This window comes from Babylonia areolata, chromosome 13 (assembly GCF_041734735.1).
Source record: "Babylonia areolata isolate BAREFJ2019XMU chromosome 13, ASM4173473v1, whole genome shotgun sequence".
NCBI classification, from domain to species: domain Eukaryota; kingdom Metazoa; phylum Mollusca; class Gastropoda; order Neogastropoda; family Buccinidae; genus Babylonia; species Babylonia areolata.
In genome coordinates, this window is record NC_134888.1 from 14,669,777 (window position 1) to 14,688,407 (window position 18,631).

General features: G+C 37.5%; 1 protein-coding gene across 1 annotated transcript; it reads left to right on the top strand.

The window, feature by feature from the left end:
- Nucleotides 1-12: 12 nt before the first annotated feature.
- On the top strand, nucleotides 13-15,340 carry LOC143289081 (integral membrane protein 2A-like). The gene is made up of 6 exons (XM_076597921.1): nucleotides 13-163; nucleotides 4,236-4,409; nucleotides 5,130-5,372; nucleotides 6,323-6,433; nucleotides 7,762-7,912; nucleotides 9,244-15,340. Exons 1-6 carry the CDS (start codon nucleotides 92-94, stop codon nucleotides 9,402-9,404), a joined length of 912 nt encoding a protein of 303 aa, XP_076454036.1. The 5' UTR covers nucleotides 13-91; the 3' UTR covers nucleotides 9,405-15,340.
- The last annotated feature ends 3,291 nt before the right edge of the window (nucleotides 15,341-18,631 follow it).

Genomic DNA, 18,631 nt, shown 5'->3' on the forward strand with positions numbered 1-18,631 from the left:
ACATCCGTTATGCAAAGAAGGTGTTGATCAACACGAATAAGTAATTTGTCTGCGTTAAATTCACGGTGTAATTTAACCGATTTAGCCGAAAATGACCATCTACAAGATTCAGCCCGGTGAGAAGAAGGGAGACAAGGAGCCTGAGGTTTTGACAGAACCGTTGGTAAGTGTTTTCATATCGTTTGTTTTTGTGTTGACTGAAGAAGACAACTGAAAATTGCAAGATGGCTGCCAAGCAGACAATCAACAAAAGCGTAGCAGATTTATTTCCGGGTATTGCCCACTTCTGTATTTTGGTTTGCTTACATTAGTTGATGAAAATGACAATAAGTTCTATTAGTATGATTTTATTAATTTCTTAGTGTTTGTCGGTTAATAGACATGAAAGAAGATGGCATGAAAAATATTAACACAATGGTTGTGGGAGGGGAGACAAGATCTAATTTTAGATTCAGCTAATGTACAATTGTGTGAAAGAATTGATTCACAAACAACGTTAGTATCACGTGACGATGGATATGTATCTGAAACCCATCACACTTCTTGCAACTTATGGGGAGGAAAATACTGATTTCACAGTTGGAAATTATAAGATGACATGTTGTTTTTGGTGAAATGGACCAGTCACTTCGACAGTGACAACAGCTACTTGAAATTGAAACTGAACCAGAATGGGGAAAACACATCCAGAGGAACAATGTTTTCCTCAAGGATGGGTTGGTTGGTGCCTTTGAAATTGAAGGCTTCTACTGCTTCTAGGACTTCAAAACAAAAACAGTAACTGATTCGTCCTTTTGAGGTTCCTCAGTATGTATCATATCATTTGCAATCTGGCACCTCGTAGTAGTAGTAGTAGTAGTAGTAGTGGTGGTGTAGGGACTGGCATTTGACTGCCTAGGCCTCACAGCGTTTTTTATGCCCCCTTCAATATAGGTCTTCTTTTATTTGTTGGTTACACATATGTTTTCTTTTACACGTACTGATGTACTTTAATTCACCTGTCATTGTCAATCAATTTTTCTCTTAAATTGATTTTCATTTCAAGGATTTTTTAACACATCAGTATTTTGTGCAAGTTTAGTTTCGATAGGTAGTGCATTCCATATTTGTGCATTCCATATTTCTGCAATTCTATTAGCTAATGAATTTCTGCATAGGTTAGTATTACAGTGCTGTATACAAATTTTCATCATTGAATTTCTTGTACTCTCATAATCTGACATTCTAAAAATATTAATTATTATTCACATTGACTTCATTATAGCAATTTAACATTTTGTACGTTTCTATTAAATCCCCTGTTAGCCTTTTACCCTTTAATGAATGCAGATTTAAGTATATAAGTCTCTGTTGATAGCTCATAGATTTGCATTCTTTTAATAGCTTAGTTGCTCTTCTTTGTACCCTTTCTATAGCTATAGATTGTCTCTCGAGGTATGGGTGCCACACAATATTACCATATTCTACTTGTGATCAAACCAATGCTTTTTACAGTTTAAGAAATATATCTTTATCTAAATAGGTAAATGTTCTCTTAATTATTCCTATCGTCTGATTGGCTTTATTTATTATATTCTGTATGTATATGTATGTCAAATGATTATTATATCGAAAGTTATGCCAAGGTCTTTCTCACTTTGACATTTCTCAGTGTCCTGTGTGGTGCCTTCTATTATCATATGGGTTTCCCCATGTGCATTACTTTACACTTTGATGCGTTAAAATATAGATTCCATCTATCAGTCCAGTCTTGTAACTTAGATAAGTCCTTTTGTAGTGCAGTATTATTTTGTGCATTGCCGTAATGTTTAGTATCATCTGCATGCGGAGTGATGGCCTAGAGGTAACGTGTCCACCTAGGAAGCAAGAGAATCTGAGCACGCTGGATCGAATCACAGCTCAGCTGCTGATATTTTCTCCCCCTCCACTAGACCTTGAGTGGTGGTCTGGACGCTAGTCATTTGGATGAGACGATAAACTGAGGTCCTGTGTGCAGCATGCACTTAGTGCTCATAAAAGAACCCACGGCAACAAAATGGTTGTTCCTGGCAAAATTCCGTAGAAAAAATCAACTTCGATAGGAAAAACAAATATAAAAAATTGCATGCAGGAAAAAATACAAAAATATGGGTGGCACTGTATTATAGCGACACGCTCTCCCTGGGGAGAGTAGCCCGAATTTCACACAGAGAAATCTGTTGTGATAAAAAGAAATACAAACACAAAATACAAATACAAATATTTTGCATTTGCTTTCTATACTTTAAGGGAGGTCATTTGATTTTATGTATATTGTAAAAAGCACAGGGCCAAGTATGCTACCTTGTGGTATACCACTAACAACATTTTCATTTGTTGACTTCTTTTTTTTTTCCAATTCGAACTACCTATGTTCCTTCTGACGAGAAGTTTTTTGTCCAGTTCAGTATGCTTCCAGTGATAACATATGAAGCTAATTTTGATAAAAGTCTTTGATGTGGTATAGAGTCAAATGCTTTTCTAAAGTCTAAATGAATTATGTCTATAGAGTTATCCATGTGTCATTTTTGTAAGATCTTACTTCTAGGAGCTGTGTTGATATGAGGGGTTTTGCTTTTAGTTTGATTTTTTTGAGGGCATAAACAACTACCAAAAAAACAGCTATTGCTGTTGTTACTAAGTTTTTGTTTGTTTTTTGTTTGTGTGTGTGTTTTTCCCCCCAACAGCAGACATGATGTAGTATACATTGATCAGACCTTGCACTTTAATACCTCCTTGAAAGTGAAACTACTGTTAATATCCAGTGTATGATGATTTTTTTCTTTCTTTTTTACTTTAACTTTTATCTTAAGATTTTTAAATGAAGAGTGCTAGATATGTAATTGTCGATTTTTATTTTTTAACTAGTCAGCGGGATAGTTTAACATGACCATTGTAAGGATCGGCATATATTGAGGTAAATATCAAGAGGTGTAAATGTGTGTGACGACTACAAGGAGTAGGGTTTCAACAGAAACATTAAAAGCAATTTTACCATCACAACAATACAATAGTAACAAAGTGGAAGACCATTCATGTTCTCAATGCTGGAATTGGAAAACATGTTCTCATGATGTTTTAAACAGGATTTAAGCTTTAATAAGTATTGTAAAACATATTTTATGGATGATAATTGTAGAGCTTTAGATTAACATTGCACCCACAAACTTAGGTGTAACTTCTTAAAATGTGTGTCTCCATAGTGAAATCTATTTCTTTGTAGGGTTCGCCAGATATTTCTTGTCTTTTAGCTGGCCTGGGAGATCTGCTTTTTGGCTCATTTTCTCTGGTAATAGTGCTGTGTCTGTCACTGTGACAGTAATACTGTGAAAAAGAAATCTTTACACTTTTACAAATCATAGGTTGTAAGTCTTCTAGATTGAACTATAGTATATATTGCAGATTATGAATGATTTAGTTATTGATGTTTTTTGCTTTTCCCAGTTGGTTTCATTACTTAGCATGTTTTTTGTGTTAGTAGCTGAAAGATGAAGAATATAAATTCTGGACAGAACACATAGAATGACACAAACTACATCAGCAAAGTGTTTACAGTTATGTATATTTTATATTACAACTAACTAACTACAATGAACAATTAAAAAAATTAATTTGATGGCACATCGAAGGCAGACACATTCATCTGACAACTCTTAATGGTCCTGGAGCAGACAGAAATCCTAAGGGAAAAATTACTAAAGAAATAAAATATAATTGATAAAATTATATCAGATATTTAACGCATTTAAGTTTTAACATAGCAAGAATATACAATAATGAACGGAATGCAAGATATATTTTATGTTTGTTTGAAATTCTAACTGTACTGCTGAGCTTATTTTTGGGAGCATTTGCCAGCCTGCACAGATCTGAAGAAAACAGCAAGTTGCGGTGTGCCTTAGGCTTAGGCGGTGGCACTTCGAAAAGTTTCTTGAATAATTGAGATACTTGAAAATAATATGATTTAAATGGTGTTATCACTTCAAATAAAGTAATCAATTTATTGCACGTAAGAAATAAAAACAAAAACAATCCATGAGTTAAAATAATGATTTTGGATGTCAGTGGTCTTGGAGGGGAGGGGGCGTTGAGTGCGGATGGAGAGGAATAAGATTTTATAACAATATAAGTAACAGAGGATAAGGACTCTAAGGCTGATTGAAAGAAATTGTAAGGGAAAATAGAGACGAAATTGTACATTACCACCCCCATTTCAGACTGGGGTCAAAGATGATCCCGAGGAAGCCACATCTCCCAAGTCTGTTAGAGTGACTTATGTACCTCGCCGCCATCGCACATGGGTGAACCTCTGTCTGATCCTGACAGCTCTGCTGGTGCTGGGCACTGGCATCATCGCTGCCATCTTCCTGTACAGACACCTGTCCTCTAAGGTAAGTGGATTTTTGGGGTACAACTTCATTGAATCAGCTGCTAAGGAAAAGAAAGAAAGCTGTGCATTTCATTGTTCACTTGGGACCATAGTTGTGACAGGATCTTTGGAGTTGCCTTCTCTTACATGAATGCGATTCTTAAACTCAAGGATATTAGGAGTTATTTTCCCTGTTTTATCGATGCACTTCTGAAACTCAGACAATGTGCATCTATATAATTAGCCTGTCCCTATTACTTCCTCCTGGCAGGTTTAATTTTTATTACTCGAAATAGCAGAGGTACTGCATCTGCTCAGGAGAAATATTTTGCGACAAGTTTGTGCTTACCATGACTAACAACACTTTTGATAATTGTCTCACCGTTTATTGTTGATTGTGCTGTTTCATATCTTACCTTCATGCTTTTCGTGATATATTTCACACTATTCCCTACATTGCACTGATACAAGGCTTGCTTTATCCTGCTATCATAAACTTGTACATGTTCTGAGTACTTGCCTGGTGTCATGAAGTGATGGAAGTATGATTTTATTTAATTAGAGTGGCACCAGAGGTTGTGGTTGCATAGTCAAGTCATTTTTCATCCTTCATCCTCTTTGGCATTTTAACCATGCTTGAAACTGATTGTCAAAATCTTCAAACAGTTATTCAGTCAACATGATTGTCTATCTTCAGCTCATCTGTGATGTGCCCAAAGTGTAATGCATGATGTGATGGCAGGTGGTGCGAGGCCGGTGTGGGGTGACCTACTACGATGGCTTCTTCCACCAGCAGCAGTCAGAGCCTCAGATCGCCCCTGACACGCCCCCAATGGACTACGCCAATGAGCCTTCAGGAGCCCTGACAGAAATGGACTTCTTTGAGGAGGACATTGAAGTTTCCGCTGAGGATCTGTATGAGCACCTGACCGTTCCCAAGTTTGATGAAGTGGAGGAGACTGTGGTGTGGCATGACTTTGACAGGGTAGGGGGGAAAAGAGTCTTTACTAAATGTTGTATTTCTGGTATCATTGATTGTTCAGTACCTGTACAGTATTTTGTAGGGTAAGGTAGAAAATTGTCTTTAATAATTATTGTCATTGATTCTTTTGTACCTATGCAGCACTTGGTATCCTTTGAATGTCATGTGACATCTGCTTTCATTTATTTTTCTTGGATAAAGGAAGAATTCACTGTGCACAGAGTAAAACATTTTTCATGCTTTTCTTCTTCTTCTTCTTTTTTTTTTTTTTTCAACATCATTGACCTCTGCTTTCATTTTGTAAACTTTCTTAAATAACAAAGAGTTAACATTAGAAAATAAGTAAATGAAGAGGTCACAGTATAACAGTTTTCATGTGCTTCCATTTTTCAGACCAGCTATCATGAATATTGATAAAGTCACACATTTAAGGGAACAGTGTGCTCTTTCTGTGGGAAACATCGGGACTGTGGGGATTAAATACTGGCAATGTGTTCTGTTTGTGCTTTATAAGAATATATAATATTTGTGCTTGAGGCGTTTGGCTGGTGCAAATAGATAAGCTGGTATTAGGAAAGATTAATGAAATAAGATTTTTTTTTTATAAATGATCTCCTTTTTTTTTTTCCTTTTTTTCAGCTTTATATGATAGAGTTAGAATGTGGTACATTTTAAATCAGTTCGGTAATCGAAGGATAGATGGCAGTGACTCGTTTTCATTTTTTCACTCTAAAATATATATTCCTTTCCTCACATATGCATGGTACAAATGTATTACCCTCAGACATTGAAAAAAATTTACAAATGTAATGAATTATTGCTTAGTGTACCACAAATACAATGTGCTAATTGTATCATGTATACCAGTAATATCAGTAATATCAGAGCTAATTGATTGATTATTTGTTATCTGTTGAAGTTTTATATATATATGTCATATACTTTTCTTCCAGAATCTGACTGCCATTGTTGATCCTCTGCACCGCACTTGTTACATAATGCCGTTGAACCGTACACGTATTTCACCTCCTCGGGACCTGATTGATCTTATTGTGAAGCTGAAGGTGAGGTTTTAACCTTTTTTTCCACCCCTTTCTTGTGTACACTATAGAAATATTGGGGTAAAACTAAAAGATATACAAAACTTTTGATGAGGATAAGGATGTGATATAATAAATAGCATTTAACATGTCTACCAAGTTATAATGACATTTGTTTCTGCATGAATGCAAAATTTAGTTTGGAAAATGTAATGATTTAATCACTATGCATGTAGTGTGGCTGCCAGAGGGTTTTTGCTGTCAGCTGCTTTTATTTTGCCCAGGAGAGTGCTACGTTCGTGAATTTGCAAGTCTGATGCAACTTGGCCACTGTTTTTGCTGTCAGCTGATTTGATGATAGAACTGCACTCAAAGTCGATCACAGCAAATGAATTTTTCTAGCAGGTGTGCTTTTTTTTTTTTTTTTTTTTTTTTTTTTTTTTTTGTCCAGACACTTGTTCATTTCAGATTGTATTGTAGTATTTTGCTCAAGGTTGCTGTTAGCCAAGATAGTAATGTTTTACATGGCAGTTTAAGTGCTATGTTTTTGTTTATTGTTATCAACAATGAAAAACTTCCAACAACAACCAATGAAGTGTAGCATCTGAAGAACATTAAAACATCATTCGATTAATCATGTTTTTTCTTTCCTCTTCATGTTATTTTGTTATCATATTGATAATAACTTTTTGTTGTTTTGATTTTATTTTTAATTACACATTCTATATCATGACCCACTGGTGCTGACTCCATGTAATGTGTGTGTGCCTGTGGATGGGTGTATACAAATGTGTGTCCTTGATCGTGTGTGTGTGTGTGCTCTGTGTGAGTGCACATGTGTGTGTGTATATGTGCGTGTGTAAGACATATTGTGTGTGTCGCGTGCATGTGTGTGTGAGATTGTTGATATCTGCTATTAGTAGCATTGTCGTGGTGTATTAAGATGAACATATGTAATTTATTATGTTTTTTTTTTGTGTGCCGAGGTATATTCACTGCTGTATTATGTATGGTTTCGTGTGAGGTGCTCACAGAGCACATTTTAAGGAGAGTTTGCACCATATAAGTACAAGTAGTATTCCTATTATTATATGCGAGCAAAATGTGATGTTCTGAAAAAATTAAGACATTCTTATCACAACAGTCATAACAAGAACAAACTCTGCTCAATCTTTTTAAGATATATTATAATTTAAACTTTGGATATTTCAGTGATGTATTTGCGAATGAAAGCATTGATGAATGAATTGTCTTTTTTCTTGCAAAATTTAAAGAAAACATTTTCAGCCTGTGCTGGAAAACCCAGATTTCCTTAGTGACTTAATTAACAAAGTGGGCATGTGATGTGCCAGACCCGTTACTACATGCCAAAGGCGTCAGTGGTGCGTGAGCAGTATCGTGTGGTGCTGCCTGCCATGTCCGACCTGACCGTACTGGGCTCCATCATCATGAGAGAGTGCTACCACCATCATACCTACCGCCTGGAGAGATACGTCTCTGGAGGTATAACACCTTTGTTCTTAACACATTATAGTGATGTGTGTGCATATTCATCTCTCTTTCTCTCTCTCTGTGTTAACTTTCTGGAAGAAAAGTTTGCCTTATTCTTCTCAATTTTTTTCAGTTTGTATTTGTTATCTTTTGCTGTTGCCATCACTCTCTACTTGGAAGGAAGATATCTATGGAGATGAAAACTGTTTTTATTCATTAACTTATAGTTCAACAAATTTCGTTTCTGACAATAATTTTTAAACAAATCTAATTGGGATCAAGTTATTGTAATATATATCTCATCTGTTTGTGCCAGGTGTATCTGTCTATACATATAGATGTGTGTATTATTCAATCAAAACAACAAGCAGTTTGTCTTAGTATTTCAGTGGTTCTTTACCTCCTCTCTCTAGATATATATTGATATTTGAATATAGATAGATAGATTGTTGTAGATATAGATCATTACATATATATAAGGAGTGATGGCCTAGAGGTAACACGTCTGCCTAGGAAGCGAGAGAATATGAGCACGCTGGTTCGAATCACGGCTCAGCTGCCGATATTTTCTCCCCCTCCACTAGACCTTGAGTGGTGGTCTGGACGCTAGTCATTTGGATGAGACGATAAACCGAGGTCCCGTGTGCAGCATGCACTTAGCGCACGTAAAAGAACCCATGGCAACAAAATGGTTGTTTCTGGCAAATTCTGTAGAAAAATCCACTTCGATAGGAAAAACAAATAAAACTGCATGCAGGAAAAAAAATTTTTTTTAATGTGTGGTGCTGTAGTGTAGCGACACGCTCTCCCTGGGGAGAGCTGCCCGAATTTCACACAGAGAAATCTGTTGTGATAAAAAGAAATACAAATATATATATACACCATAATCTGTAACACAGTAATCAATTGTAAACCATTGAGGTGGTACAGATGAAGAAAAAAGAAAAACATTGTGGACAGAAATGTCAAATGAGAGATCAAAATATCAAAATATTAAATTGTTACATGGGGTATTCAATTACACTTTTGAGTTACCATAAAATATTGGTCCTAATGAGGCTTTTTTTTTATCCACTCTGTTTTTGTTTTGATTTTGTTTTTGTTTTAAACAGTTTGTTATGTTGGGTGCTTGGTGTTGGGCAAATATTGAGTGAGTGATTACATGTATTGTCAGACTTGTATCATGTGAAACTGAAAGCTTGTTAAATACTGTTTTTATGTTGTGTACAATGTTGAGGTTGATCAGAGCTATGGTTATGCAAATGGCTGCAAAAGGGGAAGATGGGGGAAATAAGCCTTGTTGTGATTGAATGAAGTCACATACCTGACTTGATGTGCCACAGTGTTCAAGCGCAGTGTCGATGAGCTGTCCCACCCAGTGAAGCAGCTGCACTACGGCTTCTTTTCCTGGAGGAATGCAGAGGATGGAAACATTGTCTACAAGATTGACGTCATCCAGAGGAAGGAGACTTCGGCTGGGCAGGACTTTGCTTCACCTCTGTAAACCTACAGCATCCACTGACTTTTTTTTTTTTTTTTTTTTTTTTTTTTTTTTTGCTGCTTTCCTTTTTTTTTTTTTTTTTTTTTTTAAGAAGAAAAGGAATATTGACTGAGAAAGAAGGTGGGAGGTTTGATTGGGTGATTGAGTGCCGAGGACAGTGTGTGCGAGTGATGTGAAAATTTGGGGTAGAGAGAAAACTGATGAAAGGGTTGCTGGTTGTTGTGAGCTGATCAAGTTTCAAGTTCCTGTTTGGAACTAACTTGACAGGTAAGTACAAGGCAAGCAGCATCAAGGCACATAGTGAAAAGGGTGCAGCTACTCTTCACAGCACAGATTACTACTGCATAAATCAGAAAGAAGTTTTGGTTGATAAATCCTCTACACGTTAGCAAGGGTGCTTGTCTGTGTCTTGAACAGTAGCAATTTGCACACTTAAAAAGTGGCAGTGGATTGGTTGGGTTTTGTTGTTTGCTTGTTTTTTCTTATACAAAGGGCATGCCTGAAACTTTTCTTTTTATATATATATATATATCCTTTCACGAAAGGTATGCCTGAAACTTTTTGTTTTTGTTACTTTGATAAAGATGAGCGGTTTGAGTTCAACAAACTTGGAACTTATGTGGTTGGAAGGACTGTAAATGCAAAGGAACGAATAGGGTGTATTTGTACAGATTGTTTGATAATTGAAATACTAAGTATTCAGTATTGTGTTTCATCTGATCCAGGAGTTTAGAAAAGAAATTTCAGGTGTTTCTTATTTTCCTGTTAGGTTTTTTGAACACATTACTGATTTAGCATTCAGTCATAGCTTTAACCATTCTCAGATATGTGATAATTTTTTCTGTGTCTAATGGTTATTATCTGTGTCAGTGCCAAGTGGATGCCAGTTATAACATCTTCAAGTCGGGTTAGAATGCTGTGAGCATTGAAGCAGACACAATCAATCATATTGTTTGGTTGAAACCCAATTTTTCTTCTTGTGTGTGTATTGGTTTGAGTTTCATATGAAATAACAAACGTGTTTGCCAATATTACAGGAGAAAGCTTATGACAAGAGGGCCTCTTAGATGTGAATATTAGTTCGAGCAAAGTAGACCTTGAAAGGCAAAGGCATTTCATAACTCTCTCTCTCTCACTCCCTCTTTCTCTTGCAGACAGAAATAACGACAAGTTTACTGATAAGCAGTGTTAAAATGAATTCTTTCTCTTCTTTGTCGTTTTGTCCAAAGTGATACACTGATTGTTGGTCCCACACTATCACACTGATTTGTACATCTTGACATGCTTTTTTTTGGGTCATGTCACCTTGGAAGTTTTGCAGGATGTCAGTGTTGCTGTCAAGGAGTTGACAATAGTACACAGAGAGAGTAGAGTCACAGGATGGCAGGGGAACATTGATGGAATGCACTTGCATGTTGTATTTGGTTCAGTGTGATGTTGTTGTCACTAAGTGTAACCCACCATCACAGCACAGCACATCTGCCAGTACAGTCTGAAATCACCGTTTTCAGGAAGGGAGGAGCACTGTTAAGACATCTCACATTTGTACGGTCCAGCTGTGACAGAAAGTAATGGAGTAGGACAGGCAGTGAATGTCATTACTTTTCGTGAAGTTTGTTCTTTTTGTTGACTGTTTTAAAAGCCACTGTCACTGGCACTGTCACATTCTGCTTTTGTGGCTTGCAGGTTGCACAAGCACTTTTTTTTTTATGTGTGAATCAGCAATTTGAGAAACAACCACTTTTCTGAGAGATAATGTTGAATATGCTGTCCAGAAAATAAACAGTTTTTTGAATATGAAAAGAGCGGTAAGCCTCATCAGATTAGCCATCTCTTTTCATTATGAATATTCTATGTTCATAATGTATCAGTGAAACAGACTTCAGTGGGTTTTTTTGTTGTTGTTGTTTTTGTTGGGTTTTTTGTCATTTGACAAAATTCATTGAAAACTGAATCCATGTTAGTAGTTGAGCCCTATGCTTACTGATTTTAGTGTCATATCTTCTTTTTTTTCTTTTCTGATTATGTACAGCAATTTCAGAGAAACATTTATGTGGTACATATTTCCTCTCTTTTGATATTCTTACTGCAGAAACTAAGTTGTTAATCCAGATAAAAGGCCTTCAATGTTACTTTGTTTTACTGATTTCACTTTTAGCAGTGTTAAGAGCAAGTGTTTATATATATATATGTGAACATTCTTCATGACCAAAGTGTTTTGTGATCGTTTGTGAGTTAAGTGTTGACAGCCACTGTTCACTTCTGTTGTCCTGCATGCTGTGTGCTGACATCGACATTTGTTGGAGAAAGAAAACAGAATGGGTTCATTCAGTTGCATTGTTAGAATAGGGAGTCGTGCTAATTTGCTTCCAGAGCGGCCAACTGTTCTGTAAAAACCAACCATCATTGTGTGCATAGCAGTCTGCAAATGTAGGTCTGCACTCTAACGTTTTACAGAAAGAGCAAAAGTTTCTACTTTTGGGGAGAGAGAGAGATAAGTGACAAGGTTGAAGATGGAATGCGCCTTCTGAATTGTAACAGCAAAGGGATGTTAACTTTGTCATGACAAAATTATGTTGAAGGACTTGATTTGCTCAGTGTAGGACCATTTTATTGAGGAGTTTTAACATTGTGTCGATTCACTTTGTAATTATTGTAAATGGTAAGTGTTTGTATTGTTGAAAATGTTTGTTTTCTTGATGTACAGTTATTTGTCATATATCTGATTTTCTCTTGAAAATTTGCTATTCATTTTCATGGCTTTTGTAGGCCTGATCATTATGCCATCTGCTGTTACCCTGCATTGATAAAATAATTTCAGATATCTTTGACAAAGCCGTAGACTCTTTTAAAAACAAACTGTGTGCCTGCTATGCTTTATTGATTTGAATATGGGATAAGATCTGTGTATTGGTGAACATTTGTATGGATGAACAGCATAGTGGAATGCATTGTCAGCTAGAGGAAAGTACAGAAAAGTTCTCGAGTTCACTGATGTTATTAGTAGAGATACACCTCTCCCTGTCATCCATCTCTCTCCATCTCCATTTGCTCCTTTGTCTGTCTCTGAGCTGTCTGTTCCTTTATCTCACTGTTTCAGTCGCTCTCCTTCAGTGTTGATCGTAGTGGACAAAGTCTGCCATGCATAGTTTTCTGTATTTGGCAGTACAAGGACAACAGTTCCTGAAAGTTGTGAAGACAAAAGCTGTGAAATAAACTAAGCAAACAGTAAACTGGCTTACAATGATAATAATCCTGTATAATCAGCAGATTTTGGTGAGAAATAGCAGAGCCCCAGTACAGCTATGTTAGCAAAGCATCAGTACTACCCAGACCAAATCATCCACTGATCCTGGGCAGGCTGAAAAATCCTTTCAGGTGGTCAGAAACATTCAAGAAATTTTTAGAAAACTTTGTTTGGTTGAGGGATGAAATAAAAAAAAAATTAAAAAAAAGAGGAAACAAATTTTCATGTGAACATATATACAAAAACGTTTGGAAAAGGGGGAAGAAAGTCAGCAGAAAATCTAAAAGAGCTGATATAAGGTCCTGCCATAGTCTTTCCTGACATCTTTACGTTTAAACATTTTGAATCAGGAGTGGAGACGTCCTTCAGCTTCATGGTTTTTTCTATGATAATGGTAATTTACTGGTTGACTGCTTCCTGAGGTTTGATGCTGCAATTATTCTTCAGTCTGCCTTTCAAGTGCAGTCCTGGCAACAGACAGGCAGCCACATAACGCACCACTTCTTCTTTCCTCTTTCTGCTTTCCATCATGTGTGTCTTTTGCTGATGTCATTGTGTTGCTTCCTGTTACATCCCATGCACAATCTTTGTCACAGCATCACTGTTGCTGGGTCTGAGGCAGTCTGTGGAAGAGTTATCTGAAAAGACTGAAATGATTAAGAACATAAATCTGGAAAAAAAAAAAAAAATGCTTTTATGAATACTGCAGAAAAATACTTTTGAGATTTGGCTGAATTTAGAGTGGTTTTGGTCAAGTTCGTCTTGGCATAAATGATCAAAATATTAAAGGATAACATAAGATGTATTGGTATTTTGACACCAAAAAAAGTCCAGTCTGTGGTGACCTGGAAACTGAAGTTCATTTCCTTGTTAACAATCTTGTGTATGCAAAATAACGAGAAAGGTAAAAATTAAACATGATTGAAATGATAAAACTCTGTCAATTCCTTTTTTTATTACAAATTAAAAGATGTGTAATAAGAGATGTTTCCATTGTTGAATCTGGTTTCTCCTTGGTTTGTTGATACAGTTTGATTTATGTGTACGTATTCTCATGTGGACAGGCTGATGGCTTCTGCATTAAATTTCCGGAGTTCTCTCTCCCTCTGTCTCTGTCTCTGTCACACACACACACACCACACCACACACAGAAGAAAATGCTTTGTCTAAAAACCTGTTTGTATTCAGTGTGTCCACAGATTATTGATCTTTTAATGGAACAACAAAGTTAATTTTGACTATGGCCACTAAAATCAAAATCAGTTTTTAGGGTGTGAAATGGAGGAAGGAATGTGGTGAATGTGCATCCAGCAGAACAAATACCATGATAAAAAAAATACTCATTGTCTCCATTGCAGTTGTCTTGTTCGTATTGATGAGAAAGTCTATTGACTTGACCTAAAAAATATTAAAAAAATTAAAAAGAGAGAAAGAAAAAGTAGGCATACCAGTAATGAAGATTTTTTGGGGGGTGGGGTGGGGTGGATAATGGAGATGCTCATTCTGGTTGGGGAAAAAAAGAAAGAAAAAAAGGATTTGCATTTATCAGAAAGGAAAAACATAATACTAAAGGGTGGAGGTGGTGGGGATGTTAAAGAGTGGAGAATAAAAAAAAAAAAATAAATAAATAAATAAAAAACTGAAAAAAAAAAAATGGGTATGATGCAGGTAATAATGCATGTTTCTTTTTTTTTTTATAAGAAGTTTGTCATTCAGTAATATCCCAATACTGATTTCAGAAGAAAGAAAAAAAAGATGGAGCAAAATAAGTGTATAAATTTAAAATTTGAAAAAGAAAAAATGTTTTGTGTGCTTTGTCTGTGTGGAGACAGTTTATTTTTTTGTCATGTGTTTGCTGGGATCTTCTCTGAAGGGGTGGAAAAGGAAAAGATGGTGCATGTCTTTTAAACAAATGCTGTGGATCTTGGTGTTCTGATCATTGATCTCATGAAGCAGATCTGATAGTGCCAAGAAATGAATTATTTCATATAATTAGGAACACAATTTATATTGATTTACAGAAATGTGAAAGAAACCACATTTATGAGATTTATACTCTTAACCTTTTTTGTAATCAAGATTGCGATAAATATAATATTTTTATTGTGATTCAGCATACTGTATGCACTGGTTTTGACTGACAGTTGTTGTTTTGAGCTGTTCCTTTTGCAGAGGGGTGCAATAGTCTAGTGGTTCAATCACCAGACTTTCAGTCTGAGGGTCCAACTCCAAGGTTCAAATCTCAGCTGCATCTGGTGGTGGATGAAGGATGTGGATTTTTCCAATCTACCAGGTCAACATGTGCAGACCTGCTAGTGCCCTAATCCTCTTTGTATACACATGCAGAGCATCAAATACGCACGTCAAAGAGCCTGTGATCCATGTCATGTAGTTGGGTTATAGAAATAAAAATAACCCTGCATCCACACCCAGGGAAATGGATTATGGCTGCCTTAATGGCAGGGTAAAAATGGTCACATACGCCATACAGCAAAAGCCCACTTGTAGACATTTGAATGTAGAAGGAGGAGTTTCTGTTGCAAGGAAATGGCAGACCATTTATCCATGAAGGAGCACATTTGTACATCCCCCATCCCCTACTCCTTTGTGCTATGCGTCATTTAATGTTTGTAGTGCATTTTGTCATTTTGCCTGCTTGCATGATGTACACATTAAAAAAAAAAAAAAATTGTGTTGTTGGTTTCAGTTGATTGAGTGCTCTGATAGAGAAGCAGTATTTCCTTCTTTTTTTTTCTCTGTTTTATCCTGGATTTGTTTCAGTTATGTTTGGGGGAGTAAAATTAGAACAAAGCTGTTCTTTCAGGTGTTAACTGACATTGGATGATTCATGTTCCAAAACAACACCTTAAAGTCTTACTTGGAAATATGGAACGTTACTGCAGATGAAGACAAAAAGAATACGGGTAAATATGTAGATGGATAAAAGGAGGCAAGATTGTCTCTGTGTACTGTCTCTTTGAGAGAGATTCATAGGGGCTTAGTATATTGTTTCTGTTACCTGCACGGGGGCGCACACAGCATACATATGTACACACAAGCGTGCACATAGTGATATATGCAATCTAATGTAGTCCCCATCCCCCACTACACGCACGCACACGTACAAGATCGCACTGACGTCAAAAATGGCATTTGCATGCTCGCAGGTACCCACCATCCTAATGCACAAATGCCCACACACAAGACACACAAACTGTATTAACAGAAAGGGTTCAGTGTGGATCATGAGTCTTTCTGGCCTGATCCAAACTCTCGTGACTGACTTGTTGGAAAGTTTAAGTTGTTAGAAATCAACTGACAGGAAATGATCTGAGATAGGGAGAATAAATGTCACTTAACCAGTACAAGTACTGAACAATATTCTTTTTGTCATTTCAGAATTCTGTCTATTTGACATGAGACAAAATGTTAAAACCGGTAGGTAAATGCCTGTTGGCTGAGTGTTGTAACAGGCGTGTTTGTTAGAATTTGAAGAAGCATAATCCATTTAAGTCAATGATGGACAGTTCATAAAAGAGAGAAACTTTATATCAGGATTGATAACTACTGCAAGATTTTTTCCTCTCTCTCTCTCTGGGTCTGTGTCTCTTGTACATTCTAGGCAACAGTTTACTTACACTGGTATTCTATTTTCAAACATACAGCTAAGTTGTTGCTGTGGAACTCGTCCACTCTTTGTCATTCAGTGAAAGTTTTGTTTTTGTTTGCTTTTTTGGAGTGTATTAACTCTCTCCATACGAACGGCGAAAAAGACAACGTTAACAGCGTTTCACCCCAGTTACCATCATCAAAACATTGCAAGCGGAAGGCTCTTATACTGAAGAGGTGAATGTTGATGAAGAATACCACAATTCTGACGATGGAAGTTAAAGGTTGGGTCATTCAGACATCCACTGGACATCTGAGGGGTCTGTGTAGAGGAGAAGAGAGGACTGGCCGTACTGAGTGAGTTAAAATGTTATCACAATACATAATGGAAGCCAGCACTGATATTCATGCTCACAACAAGCATCGCTCCCTCCATTCTACTGCACAGCCTTAACTTACCGATCTCCATAGCTTAGGCTCTAAAGGCTGATATACAGCCAATCACACATGCTTGACAATATCAAAACACATTGTGAGCATGGAATCCAAGGGTAGTTGACTGCTTACAGAATAAAGCGAAGTCCATGATGAGCAACAAAACCCACAACAAAAAAGCTGACTAAAAGCCAGGAATAAAGGTACTGGTTATTTTGAAATGCATTTGGAACAGATACAACCTCTTTTTCTTTTTTCAGGTCAGAGGGCAACTTAACTGCATGACAGAGGTGAAAAATGAACCAACTCTTTGACATAAAATGTTCGATACACTTACACACTTTGACACATACAGACAAGCTTCCTTTCACTTTACCACATCTGACCCAAATAAAGTAATCAGGTCCGTCGACAAGAAGCTTTCACAAACAATATAACTTGGGTGTTGAGCAACTCCGGAATTTCCAAGCCAGAAATGCTGCCTCTAAAGAAGACATGAATGTGAACTGTAAAACTCCAAATGCCTATAAACAAGGAAATAATTGAAAATACAAATTTGCGCACATACAACACACCTAGGAATGCAAACACACACCTTGCTCACTCATCTCCACATGCACATGCAGCAGATGAAAAAAGTAACACTGTGATTTTAAGTTCCAGTTTGTTACCACACTCACAGCTACTGACTCATTTTTTGGAGACACTTTCATTGAGATATCCACAACAGCATGTGGAAATTTTGGTAGTTGAAAACTGCATCTCAGACATGAATCAATGGGCAGAATTAGTAGGCATGTGCATACACACATGTAATGTTGACCTCACAAGTGATTGCATTTATGCTCCTTGCTTTTCAGTCTGCTTGTGTCAGTTACTCCTTCTTCATTGTTGAGGGCCCACAATCATATAACTTGATAATTCTGGCACCCCCTATAACTCGAGGTGGGGGGGGGGGGGGGGGGGGGGGGGGGGGTCACTACTACTACTATTTTGTAGTTGGTGTTCCTTGATGATGTGAAGAAGAGGTAGAGGTGAAGGTGGCATCATTCTACTGCTGTTCAGGGTAATTTGGGTGTGAGGAGGGACAGGAGGTAAGGGGATTGGGGTGGGAGGTGTGTGTGTGTGTGTGTGGGGGGGGGGGGGGGGGGGTAGCATGGGGTGTGGGGGGCACTGGAAATGGTTTTCTGCTTGGAGACCCTTAACACAAAAGTGTCAAGCGTTTTGGCCTCCACATTACTTGGGGCAGGCAGTTCCAGTCTATGATGGTTCTAGGTAAAAATGAAGAGCCTCTGAACTGTGTTCTGGTGGTGATGATGGAAAACTGTTGGTTGTGTCCTCAGCATTGGCGAGGCGGCAGTGGGTTAAGTTTCCTTTTGAGGTTTGGACAGTGGGCTTAATTGGTGTAAATTTTGTACAGCATCGAGAGCCTGGGGGTCTTGCGTTGCTTCTCCAGAGAGGGCCAACTCAATGACTCTAGATTTTGTTGACACTTGAGGTGTTCCAGTACCTGCCCAGGACGAAGCGAAATGCTCGACGCTGTACGGCTTCCAGTCTGTCAGTGTTCTTCTTAGTGGAGAGGTCCCAGACGAATGAGCCATACTCCAGCAAGGGGTGTACAAAGGCTTTATATGCTCTTTCTTTGAAACTGGTTCCTTCATGTTTGGCTTTTAGTAGATGGGATTCCTATCGTCAAGCCCCTGGAGAGAAGACGTGACCTGAAAGTCCTGATGCAGAGAGAGAAGCTCAGAAGACTGCCCTCACACCCTTACCCAAACAGCCCCAACGACCCTCCAGTGGGTACCTGCCCATGTAGGCCTCCCAGGCAATGAGCGTGCAGACCACCTGCTAAGGAAGGAAGCCAGCTCACACAGCCAACCGTTCCTGCCACGTATGAGGAAGCAAAACCTCTCCTCCGCAGCAGATTCGGAAGAGGCTG

Coding starts and splice junctions, on each gene's coding strand:
- LOC143289081 (XM_076597921.1), top strand. CDS start 92: ATGACCATCTACAAGATTCAGCCCGGTGAGAAGAAGGGAGACAAGGAG. Junction 4,410..5,129: donor ACAGACACCTGTCCTCTAAG/GTAAGTGGATTT, acceptor ATGTGATGGCAG/GTGGTGCGAGGCCGGTGTGG. Junction 7,913..9,243: donor GGAGAGATACGTCTCTGGAG/GTATAACACCTT, acceptor GATGTGCCACAG/TGTTCAAGCGCAGTGTCGAT.